Source organism: Eriocheir sinensis, chromosome 30 (genome assembly GCF_024679095.1).
Source record: "Eriocheir sinensis breed Jianghai 21 chromosome 30, ASM2467909v1, whole genome shotgun sequence".
Taxonomy (NCBI): Eukaryota; Metazoa; Arthropoda; class Malacostraca; order Decapoda; family Varunidae; genus Eriocheir; species Eriocheir sinensis.
In genome coordinates, this window is record NC_066538.1 from 17,498,956 (window position 1) to 17,522,361 (window position 23,406).

The 23,406-nt window shown below is 46.9% G+C and overlaps 3 protein-coding genes across 5 annotated transcripts in view; 2 read left to right on the forward strand and 1 right to left on the reverse strand.

Moving 5' to 3' along the window:
- The first annotated feature begins 6 nt into the window (after positions 1-6).
- On the forward strand, positions 7-15,030 carry LOC127005676 (transcription initiation factor TFIID subunit 5-like). Its single transcript, XM_050874769.1, has 13 exons — positions 7-586; positions 1,457-1,654; positions 1,986-2,188; positions 2,306-2,502; positions 2,980-3,169; positions 3,718-3,837; positions 4,467-4,612; positions 5,619-5,756; positions 6,293-6,486; positions 7,683-7,796; positions 11,892-12,069; positions 12,512-12,743; positions 14,821-15,030. Exons 1-12 carry the CDS (start codon positions 302-304, stop codon positions 12,721-12,723), a joined length of 2,175 nt encoding a protein of 724 aa, XP_050730726.1. The 5' UTR covers positions 7-301; the 3' UTR covers positions 12,724-12,743; positions 14,821-15,030.
- LOC127005677 (uncharacterized) lies at positions 7,813-11,077 on the forward strand. Its single transcript, XM_050874770.1, has 2 exons — positions 7,813-8,223; positions 8,285-11,077. The coding sequence occupies exons 1-2, from the start codon at positions 8,212-8,214 to the stop codon at positions 9,935-9,937; spliced, it is 1,665 nt and encodes a 554-aa protein (XP_050730727.1). The 5' UTR covers positions 7,813-8,211; the 3' UTR covers positions 9,938-11,077.
- LOC127005680 (ras-related protein Rab-5B-like) overlaps positions 14,499-23,406 on the reverse strand; it is a 31,228-nt gene continuing 22,320 nt past the window's right edge. For 2 of the 3 annotated variants that reach the window (XM_050874774.1, XM_050874773.1), the window contains exons 2-6: positions 21,388-21,555; positions 20,768-20,919; positions 19,455-19,671; positions 18,527-18,645; positions 14,499-17,547 (exon numbers count right to left, since the gene is read on the reverse strand). In XM_050874774.1, coding sequence (XP_050730731.1) covers positions 18,542-18,645; positions 19,455-19,671; positions 20,768-20,919; positions 21,388-21,550 — 636 coding nt within the window. In that variant the 5' untranslated portion in view covers positions 21,551-21,555 and the 3' untranslated portion in view covers positions 14,499-17,547; positions 18,527-18,541. The remainder of the gene's footprint in view (positions 17,548-18,526; positions 18,646-19,454; positions 19,672-20,767; positions 20,920-21,387; positions 21,556-23,406) is intronic. The other variant, XM_050874775.1, reaches the window with a different exon arrangement.

Consider the following 23,406-nt stretch of genomic DNA (forward strand, 5'->3'; position numbering starts at 1 on the left):
ACAAGCCGAGCAGCAGCACACACTCACCGCCCGCCGCCGTCCCCGCCTTCCTGCGTCTGACGGCCAGCTCGCCAGGCCCCAGGCCCTGCCCTCGTGACGCACCTTAACAACAACGACAGCCACAAGCAACCTGTACTGCCGGGGCTCTAGAGGCCGTGGCCCATGGCCTAACCTGCCACCTCAGACACTGCAGAAGGTCCCCGCGGCAGTAGCGGCAGCCTCCCCAGGCCGCAGCAGGGCACAGGGCCGGAGCGTCCCGGGCCGCAGTGACAGTCACACCAGCACAGAGTAGACCGCCGCAATGTCTGAGGGCGGCGGCCCCACGTACGCGTCCCTGACGCCGGCCAACCCCGCCATCATCAACGGGCTGGCGGCCGTGGACATGCAGGGCACGCACCTGGCCCCCGAGCACGGCCTGGTGAACATGGTGGCCGCCGTCATGCCCGACCACCACCAGCACCAGCACCAGCAGCAGCAGCAGCAGGCCGCCGCGACGCTGGCCTCGGTCCAGGACGGCCAGGCCAGCTCCGTGGACAGGAACACGCTGGTGGCCGTGCTGCAGTTCCTCAAGAAGAACAGCATGAAGGTGAGGACACACAAAACGTTGACCAAATGCCAGCCAATTTTTATCAGTAGTGTTGATGACTACCTGTGGGACCCTTATATTAAGGTTAGGTTAGGTTAGTTGAGCATCAACATCAAGCCGTCATCCTGCCCACCTGATGTACGACATCAGGCTGCGTGGTGGCCCGGGCCAAGGGGCGAGGCATGTGTCAATTTGTAATTCACCACGGCCTGATCACGAGTTCGACTCGCTTTCGCCAGCATGCTCTTTATAGTCAATTTTTGGGTACTGCCAGGACCTCACACACCACACACCCCGTCCCCCTTGCTCAAGGGGGGAGAGTAACCACTCCTACTCAACAGAAAGAATCTGGCCTGAGCGGTGCTCGAACTGCCGCCTGTTTAGCCGTGTAGCCTTGCAGCGCGGCGCTCTAGCTGATTGAGCTACCGGAGCAGTGTGTGTGTGTGTAGTCATCATTCAGCACAAGTTGGCGTGTTGCTTTCAAGCCACATTATTTTTTCTTAAGCTAAATATGCTTTATTTTATTTTATTATAAAGGTAGGATAGTTTTTCCTGAGGAAGTCAGTGAAGATACTTTTCTTGGTAGTTGTCTTGGATGAATATTCCAATCAAAATTCTCATCTTGCATCAAACCAATCTTCCTTATCTGTATGCATTTCTTATTTTGTGAAAGAAACTACACAAAATATTTGAGATGACAAATTGATATTTCCCACAAGTTTAACTTTATTTTTTTCATTATTGCTGCCCTGTCCCAGTCAACCCTCACTCAGTTTTATATTCTTTCTTTCCTTTTTTCCTCTTTTTCTTTGTTTTTGTTTTTTCCCCTTGCTGTTTCCTTTACTGTTAATAAAAATAACTATCCTGCAGCGGACGGAGGAGTTGCTGCGACAGGAGTGTAACTTCTTCGACCCGGTGGACGAGGACAAGCAGGGTGGCGGCCTGGGGGGTGACACGGAGGTCTCCAGCGTGCTCTCCGCCTACAAGAGCGAGGGTGACCCGGCCAAATACGAGGACGCCTTCAGGGCCCTCCACGCCTTCATCGAAAAGAGTCTGGACGCTTACAAGGTGACCTTTCTCGCACAAGAAATAATGACACAAAACTTAAGTATAAAGGAACAAATTCAGACTGCACCAAACTTTTCTTAACCAACTTTATATTGTGAGAATGGAATAAGCTCCTGCCTTCAGTGGTCAAGTGCAGTACAACTGATTCATTTAGAAGCAAGCTTGACTAACACTTCCTTCAACTTGATATTTACTGAAGTAGAAATGCAAAGTCTTGGTGAAAGTTGATTTAATGTAATTTCACTTAGGGTTAAGGGTAGACCGCCTCGTCTGGACCATAGGGTCTGAGTGGTCTGAATATCTATGTAATCACCCCTTTCATCCTCCCCAGCATGAGGCGTCGCTGGTGCTGTTCCCGGTGCTGGTTCACATGTACCTGGAGCTGGTGTACAACGGGCACGACGAGGTGGCGCGCACCTTCCTGGATCGGCTCAAGGGGACGCAGGAGGAGTGTTACCAAGAGGACCTGCACAAGCTGTCCCTCGTCACTAACCGCGAGCACATGTCAGGATACCAGATCATGGACAACTTTAGGTAGGTAGGGATGGTTGTTGTGTTTACTGTTTTGTTATTGTTTATTTATTTCTTTATTTTTATTTTGTTACTTTTACACCTCACTTAACCCCCTCACTAACTCCCCCATCCCCCCAGGTCAAGCCAGTTCACCATCCGCCTCTCCCGCGACACATACTCCCACCTGAAGCGCTTCCTGACGGAGTGTGGTGGCGGCCCGGTGCCCCGCATCATCCACGACCGCCTGTACCTGGACGTGTACGAGGGTGTGCCGCGGACCAGGGCGCAGGTGCTGGCCACCACGGGCGCCCAGGAGGGGGAGGCACCCAGGCAAGGTGAGAGGGGAGGAGGGGAGGAAGAAAAGAAAATATAAGAAGAGAGAGAGTGATGAAAATAGAAGTTAAAGGAAGGAAGAAATAATGAAGTGAGGGGGTAAGAGGGAGAAAGACAGTAAGAGAGGATGAAGGAGGGAAGGAAGAAAAGAAAATATTAGAAGAGAGAGAGAGTGATGAAAATAGAAGTTAAAGGAGGGAAGAAATAATGAGGTGAGGGGGTAAGAGAGAGAGAGAAAGACAGTAAGAGAGGGTGAAGGAAGGCGATTTACAAGGGGAGGAAGAGAGAGTAGGGGGAAGTGGAAGAGGAGAGGGAGGAAAAATAAGAAAAGGAGAGAAAGGGGGAAGATATGAGATGCATTAGGAGGGAAGGGAATCAACCTCATCCTCATGCACTTCCCTCCTTACTCTTTCTTCCTTTCTGTTGTTCTATCCTTGTTTCCTCCTCCTCCTCTCCTCTGATCCCCTTCCTCCCTGCAGTGAACAAGGTCAAGATCTACCACGGATTGCTGAAGGAACCGGAGATCCCCAACCTAGCCATGGAGGAGGAGGAGGGCGAGGAGGAGGGGGACAAGCCCAAGAAGAAGAAGCCCAAGAAGGACGCCCTGCAGAAGAGCAAGAAGAATGACCCCAATGCCCCACCCAGCAATAGGATACCCCTGCCAGAACTGTGAGTAGGAGAGGAGGATTGATGGAGAAGAAGGGGGAGGAGGAAGGAATGAGAGAGAAGTAGGAGGATGAGGAAGGAATGAGAGAGAAGTATGAGGAGGAGGAGGAAAGAATGAGAGAGAAGTATGAGGAGGAGGAAGGAATGAGAGAGAAGTAGAAGGAGGAGGAAAGAGAAGTAAGGGAGGGATAAAGAAAAGGAAGAGGCCTGAATTGTAAGAAGGAAGAAGAGAGAAGGAAAAGGAGAAGAGGGGAAGGGCTGATAGAGGAGTAGAGGGAAGGGAAGGGAGAATAATTTAGAGAGAAGGAGAGAGAGGGATGAATGAAAGGATTAAGAGAGGAGGAGGAGGAAAAGAAAAAACCTGGGAGTGTGGAGAGGAAGGAGAGTAGAGAAGGAAGAGGAAGAAGAAAAGATAAAGAAGAAATCTGGAACTACAAGAAGGAAGAAGAGAGGGGAAAGAATGAGAGAAAAGTTGGAGAAAGAAGTAAAAAGAAAGACCTTTTTGTATACGCCACTATTTTAACATCTTTCTACTTCCTCCACTCCATCAGGCGCGACATTGATAGGATGGAGCGAGCCAAGGCCTTCCGAGACACCCTGAAGCGCGTCACCCTGCTGAAGGACACGCTGCCCTCCATCTGCTTCTACACCTTCCTCAACGCCTCTGGAAAGTGAGTGTGTGTGGGTCTGAGTGTGTATGCATTTATTTTATTATTTTTATAGCATAGGAGACGAAAGGCAAAAGTAAGTCTGTCGCTTGTCTTCAAAATGGAAAAAGTGTGTGTGTGTTTTATTTATTTATTTTTTTATTTTTTTTACAGTAAAGGAAAAAGCTCGGGAAAAAGAATTATAGGAAGGAAACCAGAAAATAGATGCAGAAAAAGAACTAGGAGAAAAAAGACAGAAAAACGAGCAATAAACAGGAAAAAAAAAGATACAGAAAAAAGTTTGCTATGTCGCTGGTCTCGAAAAAGCGAAGTGTGTGTATGTATGTGTTTGTGTGTGTTTCAGAATTTCTCCTTTAACCCAGTAGCTGTGGGGATCATGTTTCTTAACTTAAAGGCCCCTCTAAGTGAGAATAATGAGAAATAATCATCACTCACACAAACCATTTCATAATATATATCAACGCATTTGTGATCAGTTTATGCATCATCTATTTTGGGGGGTATATATCATGGCAAAAATTTGACCCGTCGCTGGTACGCGGTAAAGCCACAAATTTGGCCCGTCGCTGCTACTGGGTTAAAAAATCACCAATTATACCTCTTCAAAATCTTACACTCCCCTCTCTCGACAGCATCACAGCGGTGGACATCTCAGACGACTCCAGCATCCTGGCATACGGCACGGCTGACTCCCAAGTGCGCGTCCAGAGCATCACTCCCACCAAGCTGAGATGCATGAAGTCAGCGGAGCAGCTCAGTGACATTGACAAGGAGGCTGGTGAGTGGAGGGACAGATGGATGTTTAAATTTGAGTACCTAACCTACTACGAAGGCGAAGGATGTGAGGAACGATCTTCTTTCCTTCTTCTTTTTCTTCGTATTTTTTTACTTTACTTTTCTTCTTTTTCTTCCACCTTTTCTCCTGTTTAAACATCTCTACTCTATTCTTGTTTTATTCCAACCTTGTATCCTTTTCTTCCTTTTTCTTCTAATTCTTCTACTTTTCTTTTTCTTCTTCCACCTTTTCTCCTGTTTAAACATATCTACTCTTCATATTTTATTCCAACCTTGTGTCCTTTTCTTCTTCTCCTTTTTCTCCTACTTTACAATGATCTTCTTTTCTTCTTTTTTCTTCGTATTCTTCTACTTTACTTTTTCTTCTTTTTCCACCTTTTCTCCTGTTTAAACATCTCTACTCTATTCCTGTTTTATCCCAACCTTGTAACTCTCTTTCCTCTTTTAAACCTCTTCTCTATTTCAATTCCATTCTTATTCTATTTCAACCCTATATATCTTTTCCTCTTCAAACCTCTACTCTGTTCCTCTTCTTTTTCAATTCCAGCCTACTCTAATCAACCCATTCTTCCTTCCTTCCTTCCTTCCCTTTCCATTTTCCTTTCTCTTTTCTCTTCCTATTCCTTTTTTACTCATCTCTTCCTCTCTATTCCTCTTCCTTTTCAATTCCAACCTACTCTAATCAAGCCCTTTTTCCTTCCTTTTCCTTTTTCCTTTCTCTTTTCTCTTCCTTTTTCCTTTTTTTACTCATCTCTTCCTCTCTATTCCTCTTCCTTTTCAGTTCCAGCCTACTCTAATCAACCCATTCTTCCTTCCTTCCTTCCTCTCCATTTTCCTTTCTCTTTTCTCTTCCTTTTTCCTTTTTTTCTCATCGCTTCCTCTCTTCTCCATTCCTGATCTATTCTAATGTATTTTATCCTTACTATCTTTCCATTTCCCTTCCATCTTACTTTCCCCCATACTAACCGCCTCCTCTCCCCCGCCCCCAGACGACGTGTTGGTGCGCATGATGGACGAGCGCACGGCAGAGACGGTGCGCACGCTGCTTGGCCACGCCGGACCTGTGTATTCCGTGTGCCTCAGCCCAGACCGCAACCTCCTCCTCTCGGCCGGGGAGGATGGGACCAGTGAGTATTGTGTGTGTGTGAGAGAGGGAGAGAGAGGGGCTTAAGGGGTGGGGAGTAAGGGTAGGAAAGTGTGTGTATTAGGGAGGGTAGAAGAGGAGGGGGATATGTGTGTGTGTATGGTATAGTAAGTCAGTATTGAAGTGTGTGTGTGTGTGTGTGTGTGTGTGTGAGGGAGGATTGAAGGGGTGTGAGGGGAGGAGGGGTAGGAGTGTGTGTGTGTGTGTGTGTGTGTGTGTTCAGGAGGGGTGGAAAGGGGAAGTATGCAGGGGGGAGGGAAGGGTATGAAAGTATGTGTGTGTGTTTTACAGGGAAGATATGGAATTGTATGGGTGGGATGATGTGTAGACGTGTGCATGTGTGTGTTTATGTGGAAGGCGGTGTTTGTGCAGGTGTGTGTGTGGGATATGTGGATGCTGTGTGTGTATGGAAAGGGGAATGATATGTGGGTATGTGTGGAAGTGTGTGTGTGTGTGTGTGTGTGTACTATTTCCAACACCAAGACAAGTCCACTCATCCTCCACCTTTCTTCCGGCCAGTCCGCCTGTGGAGCCTTCAAACGTGGACCTGCCTGGTGGTGTTCAAGGGCCACATCTTCCCCGTGTGGGATGTCAAGTTCTCCCCCTACGGTTACTACTTTGCCTCCGGGGGACACGACCGCACCGCACGCCTCTGGGCCACCGACCACCACCAGCCACTCAGGATATTTGCCGGCCACTTCTCGGATGTTGACGTGAGTGTGTGGGTGTGTGTGGGAGGAGGAGGAGATGAAAGGCTGACAAGATGATGTTGATTTATTTTACTGATCAAGAAGAAAGAAATAACCAAAAAATTAGTTACTTTAGTCGCGAAATTATTCCACGTGTGTGTGTGTGTGTGTGTGTGTGTGTGTGTGTGTGTGTGTCCCATTCTTCTGTTGATATGTGTTTCTGTGAGTTCATCTGTTTTTTGTCTGTCTATCTTTATTTGTGTGTGTGTCTGCTTCTTTGTCTGTCTACCTGTGTGTGTGTTCATCTGTTTGTCTATCTGTGTGTGTGTGTGTGTGTTTGTGTCTGTCTATCTTTATTTGTGTGTGAAGGAGTATCTGTATGTTTGTGTGTGTGTGTGTGTAGCTTCTCTCTCTCTCTCTCTCTCTCTCTCTTGTGATGTTGGATGAGCTGTTTGCTTCCTCTGTGGTGCTGTGTAGCTCATTGCAGTTTGAATTAAAATAATATTAGTGTGTGTTTATATCTTTGTTTTTACTATAGTTGTGAGAAATGACCTACACTCTCTTTGTTTTAAGGGACAACTATATTTTTTAATCATTTCATTTTCTACAGTAATATTTCTAGGCTTTCCCTCCCTTCATCTCTTCCTTCCCTCTTTTTTCTGCATCTTTCCTTCCTTTTCCTCTTCCTTTCTCCATCCTCTGTTCCTCCTCTTTCCCTTCCCCCATTCACTCCCTCCACCCGTTGTTTCCATATCACATCCCTCAGTCTGTCTTCCTTTCCCTTCCTCATCCTCTCTTCCCATCATTCTCTTCCCTCATTCCCATTCACTCCTTTCCCTCCATTCCTCCTCTTCCCCTTCCCCCCCATTCACTCCCTCCACCTGTTGTTTCTTTATCACATCCCTCACTCTGTCTTCCTTTCCCTTCCTCATTCTCTCCTCCCGTCATTCTCCTCCCTCATTCCCATTCATTCCTTTCCCTCCATTCCTCCTCTTTCCCTTCCCCCCCATTCACTCCTTCCACCTGTTGTTTCCATATCACATCCCTCGCTATGTCTTCCTTTTCCTTCCTCATCCTCTCTTCCCCCATTCCCTTCATTCCTTTCCGTATCTTTATCCTCCCTTTCTCCATCTCATCCCTTCCCTTATTTTCCCCTTTACCCATCAGTCTTGCCTCATCACGCACTCATCTGTCCGTCTGTCTGTCTGTCTGTGTTCCAGGTGGTTCAGTTCCACCCCAACAGTAACTACGTGGCCACCGGCTCCAGCGACCGCTCTATCCGGGTGTGGGACACTCTCAACGGGAACTGTGTGCGTGTGTTGACCGGCCACAAGGTGCGTTTCTCTCTCTCTCTCTCTCTCTCTCTCTCTCTCTCTCTCTCTCTCTCTCTGTCAAATCACCTAGGTTTAAGGACAAACCACCTAGTCTGGACCATAGTGTCTGTGTTTTCTGAATCTATGTAAATCTATGTAAATCACACACCATGGCGGAGGAGGAGGAGAAGGAAGAGGGGCCGACAAAACAACAGTTACATGACGTCTTCTACCCCATGCCTGGTGTCCTTAGAGGTGATAAGGCTTTTTACCCCTCTGTCCCTGCCGTTATGCCTGGAGTAGTGGAGATACTGATGAGTCTGGAGGTGGTGGGTGTGTGAGTAGTTGAGATGTCTTGGTGTAGTGGAGACAGTGATGAGTCTGGAGGTGGTGGATGTGCCAGTAGTTGAGATGTCTTGGTGTAGTGGAGACAGTGATGAGTCTGGAGGTGGTGGGTGTGTGAGTAGTTGAGATGTCTTGGTGTAGTGGAGACAGTGATGAGTCTGGAGGTGGTGGATGTGCCAGTAGTTGAGATGTCCACGCCTGGAGTAGTGGAGATACTGTCGAGGCTGGAGTTGGCGGGCGTGCCCCCAGGGGGTGCCCCTGACACCCCTCATTCTCTCGCTGACATGGGTACAGGCAACACCGTCTCGCTCACCGTGCGCGTCCGCGTGCACGTCCCCGGGCGCTGCAAGCGTCCAGATCGCGTCCGAGTCATCGTGAAGGAGCGCGGCGCGCTCTTCTTCGCCTACAAGCGCAAGCTGATGTCCATCCCCCTGGAGGAGGGCGGCTGGAGGCTGAGGGAGGAGGAGGAGGGGGAGGAGGTGAGGTACAACGAGGCGGCCGCGGCCGCGTCCCTCAAGCTGGGGAAGTTGATGCGGAAGGCCGAGGACCAGCGGCTCGCCCTGCAGCTGTACTGCCTGCGCGGCCGCGCCGTGCAGCACAAGGCGCTGGGCGGCCTGGCGCGGCTCATGCGGCAGGCGCGTGACAACGAGCTGCTCCTCGCCCTGCACTACCCCGGCTGTGCCCGCCGCGAGCACCCGTTGTTCCCGGCGGGGCCCGGGGGAAGCCTGGCGCGGCCGGCGGCGGAACAAAGGGCCGGCGTGGCCAGCCTGCCTGCAGAGCCTGGCCCGCTGCTGCTGCCCGCCGTCCAGGAGGGGGTGCAGGCCAGCCCTGCGAGTGTTGCGCCCCGTGCCAGGGAGCCGCCGCCGCCCCGCCCCGTCCGCTTCCCCGACTCTGGGTCCGTCTTCGCCGAGCTGCTGCGGGAACATGACCTCCTGGAGGAGGCTGCGGCCAAGAGGGCGGCAGAGGAGAGGGAGGCGGCGCGGGCGCCGGCCGGCAGCTGTTCGGCGGACTCACCGCGGCCGACGACAGGGAAAGGAAAGGAAAAGACCAGGAAAAGTAGCCACGCTAAGGAAAGCAAAGCCGGAAAAACAAGAAAAGCAAGGAAAGGAAGAGAACAACACAAACAGGACAGGAAAGACCGGCGCCTGGAGCGGCTCCTGCAGCTGGCGCACGCCGAGGAGCGGGACAACACCGTCCACCGACCCGGCTGTCCCCACCGAATAGCCCCGCCCCGCCCCGTCCGCTTCCCCGACTCGGGCTCCGTCTTCGCCGAGCTGCTGCAAGACTTTGAGCTCCGGGCCGCCCAGGAGGAGGCGGCGGCAGAGGAGAGGGAGGCGGCCAGGAGGGCAGCAGAGGAGCGGGCGGCGGACACGTCTGCTCTTAGGCGGGGACTGCAGCACGTGCCGACGGCGGCAGCAGCCCTGCTGTGGGTCGTCGCGGTGACTGTCGTGCGGGCGCTGCTGCCCACGCCGGTGGCGGTGCTCCTGGTGGGGTTCTGCGTCTGGCTGGCCATGGGGATGCCTGCCCTTTGGCCCGACGGCCCCTGGGGCCCTGAGCGGGCGGCCCCGGAGCCGCGACGCTTCATCCCGCTGCCGCCCGGCCCGCCGCCTCACGCCCCGAGGCCGACGGCGAGGAGAAGAAGGGAAAACACCCGGGGAGCTAGATACGCCTGCGGCAGCAAGGCCCGAAGAATGAGAACAAGAAGGAAGACAACTGGAAAACACGCACGGAACAGGAAAGGCCGGGAAAGTAACGCCAGAGAGAGGAATAAGGGAGGAAAAACACGGAACAAAGCTGAGGAAGGCAAGTTCGGCTGAACAGTAAAGCAAGACAAAGGTTGAAACAGGTCACCGTGAGGCGCGGCTCAGGCCGGGGCCGCGCGGGGACTCCCCTGGCTCTCCCCTGGCTGACATGTGCGCCGCCCGCCTCGGGGCCCGGGTTCGAATCCCGGGCGGAGTGTTCGGAGGATTTGTTCTTCCGAACAGATTAATTTTTGTCCTTCTTCGAGAAGTGGACCCCCCCGACGACAGGAGGAAGGACAGAAAAGACGCGCGAAACAACAAAATCAAGAAGTAAAGCAAGGAAAAAAGTCAAACACGAGGTAAAACAGGAAAACTGACCCAACACGAGCACAGGAAGATGTGATGACAAGGAAGAAAAGAAGACAGCCAAGAAGCCGCACGAGGAACAGTGTCGCGGAGAGTGTGAGGACCAGCGTGTGGAAGTTACCAGCCGGGCAGGACACGCTGCAGTGTTTGTGTTTATAGAAGGGTGAAGGGCTTTAATAAGGGTGTGTTAGCAGTGTTGAGAGAGCCGGGCAGGACACGCTGCAGTGTTTGTGTTTATAGAAGGATGAAGGGCTTTATTATGGGTGATGTTTAATAATGTTTTGATGGGAATAGAACCGGTAGGACACGTCGCAATGGGTTTATGTTTATAAAAGGGAATGCTAATAAGTTTTTGGTGGTAAGAGAGCCGGGCAGGTCACACAGCAATGGGTTTGAGTTTATGAATGGATGAAAGGGTTTTATAAGGATGGTGTTAATAAGGTTCTGAAGGACAAGAGAGTCGGGCAGGACACGTAGCAATGGGTTTGAGTTGGATGAGTGGCACAGGCCTGGCAGGCGTGTTGTGAGCGCCAATATGGTGGATGCATTCAAGAGGAGGTTAATTAAGTTCATGAACAGTGAGGTTAGGTTCACAGGAACTGCCTTGTATAGACCTACCGGCCTCCTGCAGACTCCTTATGTTCTTATGTTCTTCTTATATTCTGAAAACTACATCCTATTACTGTACTCTCTCTCTCTCTCTATTGGACTGTTCTATCACTTTCTTCCTTTTTTAGTTTTGATTTTTTTTCTCTACCTTTATCATTTTGTCCTGTTATCAGTCTCCCCTTCTCTTTTTGGTACAGTTTTCTTTGTTTTCTTTTCTTTTATTTATTTATTTTTCCTCTGCATTTACTAGACTTTTATATATATATATATATATATATATATATATATATATATATATATATATATATATATATATATATATATATATATATATATATATATATATTTTTTTTTTCATGAATGTACAAGTAAGTGATTTTTCCACCCACACTGTCCTCACTAACTCTCTCTCTCTCTCTCTCTCTCTCTCTCTGCCTGTTTTTGTTGGACTTCCATTACTCTTCCTTTCTCTTCTTTTCCTTCTCTTCCTTTCTTTTAAATATATTCTCTCTCCCTCTGTTTCCCTCCCTCACCCCCTTTCTGTCTCCAAGGGACTGTTTCACTACTTCTTCCTGTCTATTTTTCTTTATTTTCACTTCAGTTTACATGACTTCCACCCACAATGTCCTCACACTAACCTCCAGGGCATGATATATCTATATTTTTCTTCCATTTACACGAGACCCCTTCAACAATTTCCTACAGACAGATTACCAATGAGACGATGCTTCTGGAATTATGCTTCAGCTCGGTGGAATGACCTGGGATAATAACAATATACAAGCGACTCTTTCACCAACACTGTCCAGTATTATAAGACATTTTCGCTTCTCTCATCAACTATTTCTAAAGGTCAAAGAGGGGTTAATCGGGTTCTAATGAGTGCTTTTCTAGGTTCATGCTACTGAGGAGGGGTCGAATTATCACCAGTCATAAAACTACTACTGGAAATGCCCAAAACTCATACGAAAGCCTTGGCAAATATATGAACTTGGGAGACGCAATGTTTAAAATACGACCCAATGTCCTCACACCAACCTTTTCTCCCCTCCAGGACATCATTGACGCCCTCGCCTTCTCCCCGTGCGGCCGCTTCCTCGCTTCAGCTGGTGGGGACAAGCGTGTCTTGGTCTGGGACATGGCACATGGCCTCCTCATAGCAGAGATGGCCTCACACACCTCCACCATTTACACCATTGCCTTCTCCAGGGACTGCAATGTTCTGGCCTCAGGTAAGTTAGGGAAGTCGGTCTCACATTAAATAGGTAACGTAAGGCTTCCTCTTTGTATGTGTGTGTGTGTGTGTGCTGTGGTCAATAAACTATCTATCTGTTTGTCTATCTATGTGTGTGTGTGTGTGTGTTTGAATGCCATGATCAAGTCACTTCTCTATCTTTTTGCACTCTAGGCAGCTCCAGTTTGGTCTCTCTTTATAATATATTTCTCTTAAGCTTGGTATGACATTTTCTGCCACTCTTATACATTCATCATGTCAATTCAAGTGTGAGTGTGGGTGTGGGTGGGAGAGTGGGTGATTTGTGGGAGGAGTAGCAAGCATCATAAGGTCAAAAAAGGAAAGAAAAAAAAATCCCATTAAATGCTACTTCTTTAAAAAGATCGTTTGTGTGTGTGTGGATGTGTTTGGGTCTTGGTAACCATTGTGTCTGGCCGCAGGAGGGATGGACAACTGTGTCAAGCTCTGGGACTTCAGCCGCGTGATAGAGGACAACCACGATGAGGACATCAACGTGAGCAGCAACCCGGAGATCAAACGCGGCGGCGACTCACTCCTGCTCGGCACCTTCCCCACCAAGAGCACACCAGTCCTTGCCGCTCACTTCACGCGCAGGAACGTCCTCCTCGTTGCTGGCCCCTTCGAAGGCTGAGCTGTATTGGGACTGTCTGGGTAAGTCTCGTCGGCAGCCCCTCAAAGCCACACTAGGACAGGTTCAGGAGGTCTCGATGCCGCACCCTCGCCGATTTCCATGTTCGTCTCTGATTGTCCTGTGTTGTTGGTATCGAGGAATGGAAGAGTTCAGGCAAGGAGTGAGTCTCATAGCATTGCACCCTCGCTGATTCTCACATTTGTTTCGATTAGTCTGATGATGTGTTTTGTCAACGTGATTTTTGGCCTTAGGGAATGGAAGAGTTCAGGTGAGGAGTGAGTCTTGTGTCGCTAGCTTGTATTTTGTTTCTGTTAATCTGGTGTGTTTTGCCAATGTGTTTTTTGGCATGAAGGAGTGGAAAGTTGAGGCAAGGAATGAGTCTTACAGCATTAGTTTGTATATTATTTGTTAGTCTGGTATTGTGTTTCAGCATCAAGGAATGAGAGTTGAGGCAAGGAGTGAGTCTTGTGTTGCTAGCTTGCATATTGTTTCCATTAGTCTGGTATTGTCTTTTTGGTATCAAGGAATGAGAATTGAGGTGAGGATTGAGTCTTGTGTCGCTAGCTTGTATATTGTTTCCATTAGTTTGCTGTTGTGTTTTTGGTATCAAGGAATGAGAGTTGAGGCAAGGAGTGAGTCTTGTGTTGCTAGCTTGTATTTTGTTTCCATTAGTCTGGTGTTGTGTTTTTGGTATCAAGGAATGAGAATTGAGGCAAGGAGTGAGTCTTGTCTCATTAGTTTGTGTACTGTAGGTGGATACAAATGTCTGTTCAGTTATAGACCAAGGTGTAGGTGATGGATGACTATTAGGTGACTCAAGACGACCTTTGTACCACCTAAAGCGAATATCCGTTTACTTGGTTAAGGACATGAATGGTTCTACTTAATGGATCACTTTGCTGGCAGGTGACAGGAGACCAAGTACCTTTGCCACCAGTAGGTTATGATGGCCTGCGAAGTTTATTGGAAGTTTATGCTATCACTAGTTTCTATTCTGTAGCCTGACATAAAGATCTTTTAATTGCTCGTAGATGACTGTAGACAACTTTGCTTCCTGTAGGTTATTATGGCCGGTGAATTTTAATGGAAGTTGTCTATAGTACTTATCACTAGTCTATTCTGCAGCCTGACACCAAGATCTTTCAGTTGGTTATGGACAGAAATATGTTTACTTAACCCGGTAGCAGCGACGGGCCAAATTTGTGCCATGATTTAAACCCCCCAAAACAGATGATACATCTGATCACAAATGCTTTGATATATATTATGAAATGGTTTGTGTGAGGGGTGATTTTTTTTTGCTTGGAGGGACCATTAAGAAACATGATCCCCACTGCTACTGGGTTAAATCACTGCTCGTTGGTGACTGTCAACGACCTTGCTTCCTGTAGGTTATGATGGCCTGAGTTTTAATGGAGGTTGTCAATGGTACTCATCACTAGTCTTTATCATGCAGCCTGACACCAAGATCTTTTAGTTGGTAATGAACAAATGTATCACAAATCCCTGCTTGTAGGTGAGTTGACCACCTTGCTTCCTGTAGGTTATGATGGCCTGTGGAAGTTGTGAATAAGATAAGTATAAAATTTTAGGTTACTGGTTTAAGGATAGGGACAAAGGATAGGATGCCTGTAACATCTGCTCACTTAAACACACACTTTCCATTACCAGTTAAGATGGAAGGTAGACAGAGTGAGTAGATCACCAGAGCAGTCATCAGTAGAAAGACATACATGTTGTCGGGTAATCCTCAGCTAAAGACAAGGAAAAAATGGTTGGATTGTTTAAATGTTTATGTATTTCAATTCCCAGGTAGACAAACGTGTACAAAGGTTTTCCTTCTTTACTGTTCCTGCTGCACACCCTCACAGAGTCAGTCCTCTGTGTAGCCTCGGGCTGGTGGAGTCTCGGCTGTTGTGAGGTTTTCAGGTTCATCTTTGGTCTTAAATTGAGGCAGCATTTGTGGAGCTTTATTTCTGTTTTTTGTGATAAATTACATTGATGTAAAAATCAATTACAGTAAGTGAGGACTTAGAGTAAGGTGTACATACAACTATTTTTCTATATTTAAATGTTCAGATATTATTTTAAATACAGATGCAAAAGTTGGTTTGCGGGGCCGCCGAGCGCTGCTGTCGCCGCAGCCACTCGGCTGACCGTTACGTCGAATAAGAGAAATTTACGTCTGGCCGTTCAGAACCTACTTTGTTGCGAGGCTGTGCAGTTCATGACGAGCCTTGTGATGTTGAGAGCAGCGTTTGTTCCAGAGTAATTCCACTGAAATTTACAAGTAAAGGTTGAAGTGTTGATTGACATTTTCTTCCAATCTGAACTCCCCGGGACAGTCAGTCGCCCCCAGAGCCTTCAGGCTTTGCTACACAAGAATGGTTAGTCTGTCCCACTCTGCAGTGTTTGTCCCACAAGGCTTTTCTGTTCACCTAGCTTTCCAAAGTCCATAAAAGTTACATATAACTTCTTATCCTTTTATTATTTATAATAGGTACTTTTAACTGTACAAGATTGTTGTCTGACTTTGCAGTTCAGTGTACACACAAAGTGGTCCATTGTGCCAGGCTTGAGAGAACACCCTTGGCAAGAACTCCTGAGCACAATGGAGCACACCAAATACTAGATGATGTGCCAATCAAGTTTGACCCCTAGAATAAGTCTTCAATAATAACAATTTTAATACAGGAAAATATATTTCAAAACTTAACTGGTAAGGTTCATGACTGATTGAAACCTGCCCGGCTAGAGGCCAAAGCAGGGCAGAGCACAGGCTTAAACTAAGTATACAGATTTACAGTGCCTGCCACAGCTGTATGCCAGGCACCAGACCCTGCAGACACGCTGCAACAAGCAAAGCCACACCCATTCCCTTTGTTTACAGTGATGCATGATGTCGGCCACCAGGCATCGGTGCTGCCAGTCCTCTGGCCAACACACCCTTGGGCCTTCTGCAGCTTGTGTGCTGAGCTGCGTGTTGTTGGTCAGCAACACCTTGCCTCATCTCCCGTCACAAGCTGCTCTGCTCCGGCCCGGGGGTCTGGACCACAGTTGTTACAGGAAAAAATAAGTGAAACAATAACACACATCATTCAGCTACACAAGGCTGTGACCAAACAAAGGAAACAGTTGGGCAAATTGATTTGTGAGTGTTATGTGAGGAGCTGGGTGAGGCAAAACCAAGAAGACTTTCCCCATGACTGGTATTCTTGAAAACCATCAGAGACAAAGCTCTTCACTGATAACTGTCAGTCCTGGGGGAAGCCTTCTTGGGCTTAGCAGGATGTGGTTTGGCTGTGGGCAGGTCTGCACCGCCACTGTCTTTGAAGCGTCTCGCTCGGCCTGTCAAAGACAACTCGCATACATCAACTTGCTCAACCATTTCCTTTGTTTGGTGCCCAACCTTGTGCAGACCAATGATCTGTGCTGCTTCAGGCTAGACTTATCTCTGCTCATAACAACACTGGTCCAGAGCCTCAGCCAGAGCAGCGAGTGACGGGAGCGGAGGAAGCACCCATCGGCCTGTCATCCTACACTCGCCAAAAGCTACAGGAGACCTGAGGCTGTGCTGAAGAACATGACATCACTAGTAGCTGGTGGCCAGAATAATGCACTGGTGCTAATAAACAAGGGAAGCAGTGTGGCATTGTTCTTCTGTCTGGCATACAAGTATGACAAGCACTGCTTAACTATTACTAATATATTTAGGGATTTTACAGAAAAAAAAATAAAAATAAAAAATAAAGCGGAGAACATATATGAGCACTTTCGGAGGCTCCTTCCAAGAAAGGACAAATTGTCATAACCTGGATCTTGACACCATCTCTGGAGGAAGTTGCATCAGACTTGGGTGCTGCCCACCCCACACCCCCTAGCGGGCGTGATCCCGGATCCCGGGAACAGGACCGATGTCGCCCAAGTCTAATGTTACCCACAAGAAGATAACATAAAAGAATGTACATGTGACAGAGAAATTCTTCCCTACACAATGAAATGTAATTATGTAATATACATTATCACATGGCCAATCATGGTCAAGCACAAGATGTGACAGGACTTTTTAGAAGTGTGATGGTTTACTGGTGTACAGAAGTGCCACATGAGCAACAGACACACTGTTCCATGTATGACCATGTTAGCTAGAACTTAACTGTGTAAAGACTGACTCAGGCTGCTGTACAACACACAACTATCAGCTCTGCACATAAAGCTGGATAAACACCACATCCTTCCGTCCTCCACTGAGGTGAGTGAGCAGGTAATTACATGGTTGGGGCGGAGGCGGAGGCCGCCACCGCCCACTCCTGCCGCACGCCCAACCCTGCGTCATCCATCCACAAGTTCCCTTTAAAATTGCTAACACGTACTCGCAAGTTGGGGTGGAGGGTTTAAACTACTAGAATTGATAAATAATGGGAATGACAATACAATGTGCAAATGATACCAAGTAACAAATGGAAATCAAGTTACATAACAATTACAGTATATTCCACGGACGTGTGAGCCCCAACAGGCCGGCAGAAAGTGGCCCGTGTGATTCACACCTGCCCAGTACATGGTTGGCTTAAAAAACAGATCACACAGTCATTGATGATGAGTACCTTTCCACACTTACGGTTCTGACTCAAAAACCTGACACGGAAGAAATAACCAAAGCTTGACAAGAATAATTTTCCAAGTCAACTGATTATTTTTGACAAGCTGAGACCCATGCATAAAATTTGAACCTAGGAATGTTGCAATCTTCATGTCCAATGGAGAAAAGTGAGCTACCAGCAGCTGGGTATCGTAACTTACACTAGCATCACATTGTTCCACCTGCAACACAAGCAAACACCTCATTAATTTGGAAAACTGTTATTAGCTCAGTCATCTCGTCTGGGTTTGCCTCTCTCAAACCCTTCACTACGCAGGGAGGATTACTTTGTTGTTAGTCTGACATTTCATTCTCTTTTTAAACTAACTTTTTGGTGACCAGGACAAGGTAAAAAAAGAAAAAACATCCCAATAAATAGAAGTGTAGATGAAGGAAGACAAATCACACAATGATACAGACTAAAACTGGTGAAAAAACAATTAAAAAAGAGACAGGCTCATATATACCTAGTCTGTCTTGGCATTTAGCAGGAAAGGAATATGCTGCAGAGGAGAATGTTTACACCAGGGAGGAGAGAGTGTAGGATCATCAAGAGTGGGAGAGACTCATGGGGCCACATTATTAAACATTTCGTTGCCTATACACACGTATTTGACATGGCTTTTGTAGAAGTTGTGGGCCTTTGCAGGGGTAGTTTTTTTTAACCCAGGTGTGAGTTTGACCTTCCTTCTGTACCATGAACTCTAAAAAAACACTCATGAGAACCCTTTTTACCTCATTTTTGGCCCTTAGAAATAATTGATGTGAGTCGGTAGCATCTAAGAATACAGATCGCAGCCCGTCTGACCCCATAAGGGAAAATGAGGATATTAAATGAAAAGGAGGAGACTGTTTACACACTACCTGTTGAGGATAGCGAGAAGTGTGGAGTCGAGAATAAACTGATAAATACTCGTCCTTCTTTGTGTGCACTTTGTTTTCTTTTTCTTTATATCAGAGGAAGTAGTCAAGGGCCAATTAGAAAAATAGTACGGGGGGAAAAACTAAAAAGCCTGCAATACAACTACCCCCCATAATGGAACTTGGGTGCCTTTCTTGCTAAATTCCTACCAACTACTGCAATGACCAAACTTTGAATACACACTACCTGCTACCCCCCCCCCCCCCCCTCTCCACCACACTGCTGCCCCCCCACCTCACCTGTGCTGAAGGTGATCACTTGCAACAGCCAGCAGTGGCTTGTGCCGGGCCGGGTGTCAGGGTCACATCGCCCCGCGGGGAGCCACTCGCACTGTTGTCACTCTTTGGCAGTTTCTTGGCTGTGGGGGAAGGGAAGCGTTACTCTACTCACCCAGACATGAGCGACAAGAGGCAGGAGTGGGAGTGAAGGAGAAGGTTTGATAATTGAGGGAAGTTAAGACATAAGCAACAAAAAGAAGCAAGAGTGGCAGTGAAGGAGGTGTGATAAACAAAGGAAGGAGGGAATAAGACAAACCAGACATGAGTGACAAGAAGCAGGAGTGGAAGTGGAGAAGGTTTGATAACTGTGGGAAGTTAAGACATAAGCAACAAAAGAAGCAAGAGTGGAAGTGAAGGTGGTGTGATAAACAAAGGAAGGAGGGAACACACTGTCAGGTATACAGAAACAAGACAAACCAGACATGAGTGACAAGAAGCAGGACCTGAAGTGGAGATGAAGGTGAAGGTTTGATAACTGAGGAAAGTTACAGTGAGGGAACATGCCACTGGAGATATAGAAAGACAGACAAGAAGAAATGATGGGCTACAAATCAGACATGTGTGATATGATGCAGGAGTGGGAGTGAAGATGAAGGTTTAATAATTCAAGAAAGTAAGTCAGGGAACATGCCATTGGAGATACAGAAAGACATAAATAGAAATGATGGGCTGTGAGAACGTTAACAAGCTCTCTTTATATACATGACTGGAAGAAGAAGAGGATGCTAGTTGAAGTCAATAAAACCAAGATGTCAAAAAGTCAGGAAATTCACCTTCCCATATAGAACTATTGACAAGGAATGGTCTTAATCCAGAGGTGGTTCATACAAGTCTTAAAACAAATATGATTCATCCTGTAAGGTAAAACTACGTAAACACACACACACACCTATTGCCAGGAAGATGTCATTAACGTTCATGGCAGTTTTGGCAGACGTTTCCATGAAGAGGAGAGAGTTTTCCTCGGCATAGGTCTGCGCCTCTTCATACTCCACCATCCTCTTGTTGGCCAGGTCTGCCTTGTTGCCGGCCAGCGCTATCACAATGTTGGGGGACGCCTGACGCTGCAGCTCCTTTACCCAGGTCTTGGCCCGGCCGAATGTGTCCTGCAAACAAGGGGTGGCTTAGAAAGGGAGGAAGGAGTCTAGAGATTGAGAAAGTTGGAAGGTTTCGTTTAGTCGGCGCAACATCTGTGGTCATATGCCAGAGAGAGACAGAAGGGGAAGGAATTATAAAAGGGAACAGATCCCGGGAGACGGGACACAACCCCCGATTAATACCTGGTACCCATTCACTGCTGGGTGGACAAGGGCGTAGGGTATCGGAAAAGCCGCCCAAATTTTTCCACTCCGCCCGGGAATCGAACCTAGGCTCTCAGTTTTGACCAGTGTGCTAACCACTGCACCACAAAGCCCCCTAGATTGAGAGACGAAGCTGCCTGCAAGACTGGAGACATGGGTGATGGTCTACAACTCCAGTAAAGGGCAATACTATGTGCACACAACTCAAGTCATAAGGATGTTCAACTTGGTTCACCTTGCACAAATATTTGACAATGGATTCAAAACATGTCATTGATGTTTAATTTCCCTTACAAGTGCACTTCTGTTGAATTTGTTATGTTTCAGCAGGTAAGTTCAACATCATTCTTCTTCCCATGGCAGTGAAAGTAGCCTGAGCCTTGAAACAAACCCCAAGTCACAACACAGAGCCTTCACATTTCACCCCACCATGAGCCACACACAACACAGCCTCCCACTCATGAGAACCTGAAAAATCTACTTTGTGGCCTTGAGAAATAGTAGTTGTGAGAGGCAAAACCAGCTGAGAATACAAACACAGGGCCTTGAAACACAAACCCAAGTCACAACACAATTTCCCACCATGAGAGGCAAAACCAGCTGAGAATACAAACACGGGGCCTTGAAACACAAACCCAAGTCATAACACAATACCAGGAGCTACACATAACACAGCCTCTAATTCATGAAACCCCAACTAATCTACTTTGTGGCCTTGGGAAATGGTAGTTGTGGGAGCCTAAAGAATCTCAGAATACAAACACAGGGCCTTGAAACACAAACCCTAAATCATAACAGCGCATCTTCACCTCCAGAACTCACACAACACAGCCTCTTCAAACACCCACACCAGGACCCACATGGACACACCACAGCCTCATGCTCCACGCCTCGGCCTCACCTGATTTGTGATGTCATATACAACAATGGCAGCCTGGGCGCCGCGGTAGTACATGGGGGCTAGACTGTGGTACCTCTCCTGGCCGGCCGTGTCCCAGATCTCAAACTTAACCGTAGTGTCGTCCAAACATACAGTCTGGGTCAGGAAGGCGGCTGGCAGGGGAGAAGGGAAAGGAGGTGATGAGAAGAATGTCAGAGAAATGAGCTCAGAATCATTACCTTTACAATACAGACATTCAATCTACGTGAATCTGTTACCCCCTGTTGACTATTACACAACTATTACTACTACTGCTACAAATACTAACAGGGAGAGAGAGGGGGAAGTGATGAGAAGTGTCAGAGGGATGGAGTTAGAATTGTTACTTTTGAAATAGTTAGAATTGTTACCTTTAAAATACAGATTCGACTACATGTCAACCTGATACCCTGTCTTTGCTACTGATGATGATATTAAATCATGTGTCTGTGCTTGTTTGTAATCTGCTGGCGATACCAATCATCAGCTAAAATGTTATTGTTGTCACATACACACAATCTTTCACCATTCTTCTCTACAGTACACACACACACACACACACACACACACACTCTTCCCCCCCTCCCCCCCCCAATACTCACCACCAATTGTAGACTCCTGGTATTCGTGGAACTGTCCCTTGACGAATCTTAGGACGAGGGAGGACTTGCCGACGGCTGACTCGCCGAGGAGCACCAACTTGAACTGACAGATCTTGCCTTGACCGCCGCCACTTGGCCGCTGAACACCTGCTCTCTGTGCCATCCTGACTGAGGGAGAGAGACAATAGGTGAGAGGGGGTGAGACAGAGGCACTCAAACACTGGCAGGGTGAGAGAGGCAGACAGAGACAGGGTGAGAGGCAAGAGGTTAAAGGGGGTGAGACAGAGGCACATTAATACAGGTAGATTGAGGGGCAGACAGAGACAGGGTGAAAAAGGTGAAAGGGGGTGAGATGGAGGCACACAAACACTGGCAGGGTGTGAGAGGCAGACAGAGACAGGGTGAAAAGGGTAAGAGGTAAGGGAGAGACAGACAGGGTGAGAGATGGGAGACACAGATAGACAGACAGACAGGATGTTAGAGAAGGTGAGACATACAGATAAGGTGAGATTGACACACACAGACAGAGTATGAAGAGATTAGACAGACATACAGACAGACAGACACATAAATAAATCCTTATGAAACATGTTTAACAGAAGAAAAAAAAGGAAATATGTATCATACTCAAGAAATAATTACTATAACTATAGAAACTTCAATGTATATTTTTCTTTAGTCTTTATCGTTCCCATAAAAATATAATAATACTAAACAATCATGACACAAAAGAGAATAATGTCATCTTAGTGGAAAAAAATCTACTATAAAAATGATAATGCATATTTTTCTTTAGTCTTTGGTCTGTTTCCCGCAAAAAAAAAATAAAAAAAAAATAATAATAATAATAATAATAAATAATAAAATAGAATGCTGTCATCTTAGTGGAAAAAACTACTATAAAAATGATAATGCATATTTTTCTTTGGTCTTTGGTCTGTTTCCCGTTAAAAAAAAATGATAATAATAATAATAAATAATAAAATAGAATGCTGTCATCTTAGGGAAAAAAAATCCTATACAAACAACAAAGCACATATTTTCTTCAGTCCCTTTGTCACTCTTCACTGTACAACATAACACAAAAATAATTACATGAGAGAGAGAGCAATCATCATACAGGTGGAATAAATTACTATATATATACACTACACTGCATATTCAGTCTCTGCTCTGCTTCATGTAAAAATATACCAAACAAAACCACTGACATAATAGCGAGCTGCCCCGCCAACACAATAAGATCAGATGATAGGGAGGTGAGAGGCTACAGAATGACACCCACACTATCAGATAACCAGCCGACCTCCCTCACAGCCATTCACCCACCTCGCCACAGGGCCCGGGGACAACCATGTGCTCCTCTTTACATAACACTTCTTTATGTCCCTTAGGCTGGGGCAGGGGGTGGGGGGGGGTGAAAAGGTGCCCGATATTGTGCACGGCCAAAATCTGAGAACTTTTTTTTTTTTTTTTTTTTTTTTTTGGTAGATTTCAGTGTGTTTACCTCTCACATTAAATAAAGGGAATATGGTACACAGAAACGCACCACAGTGTACCGGCGGCCGTGTGCACCTCCCAGGGACAGCTGACCACACACACACACACACACACACACACATACAAGGATACACCTGAACAGGGCTTCCCTCAAGAACACAGGTGCTTCTGGGGGGGAGCTGAGGGAGGGAACGGGGGGGAGGGGAGGGTGTGTGATGATGATGACAATGATATCTTCTATTTAAATTACTTCCTGGATATTTTCTTTTTTTAGCTGTTTTTCTGTTTTTCCTTTTTTTTCCCTCTCTCTCTCTCTCTCTCTCTCTCTCTTTTATATTCTATTTTTTTCCCTCTCTTTTTTTCCCCCTTTTTCTTTTCCCTTTCCTCTCCCTATCTCATTTTTTTCCTTCTTTCTTTTTTTCTCCCTTTCCCTTTTCTCTCCCATTCGTATTTCTTCTTCTGTCCTTCTTCCTTTCTCATTTCTTCCTCATTTCTTCCTCCCTTTCTCATTTCTTCCTC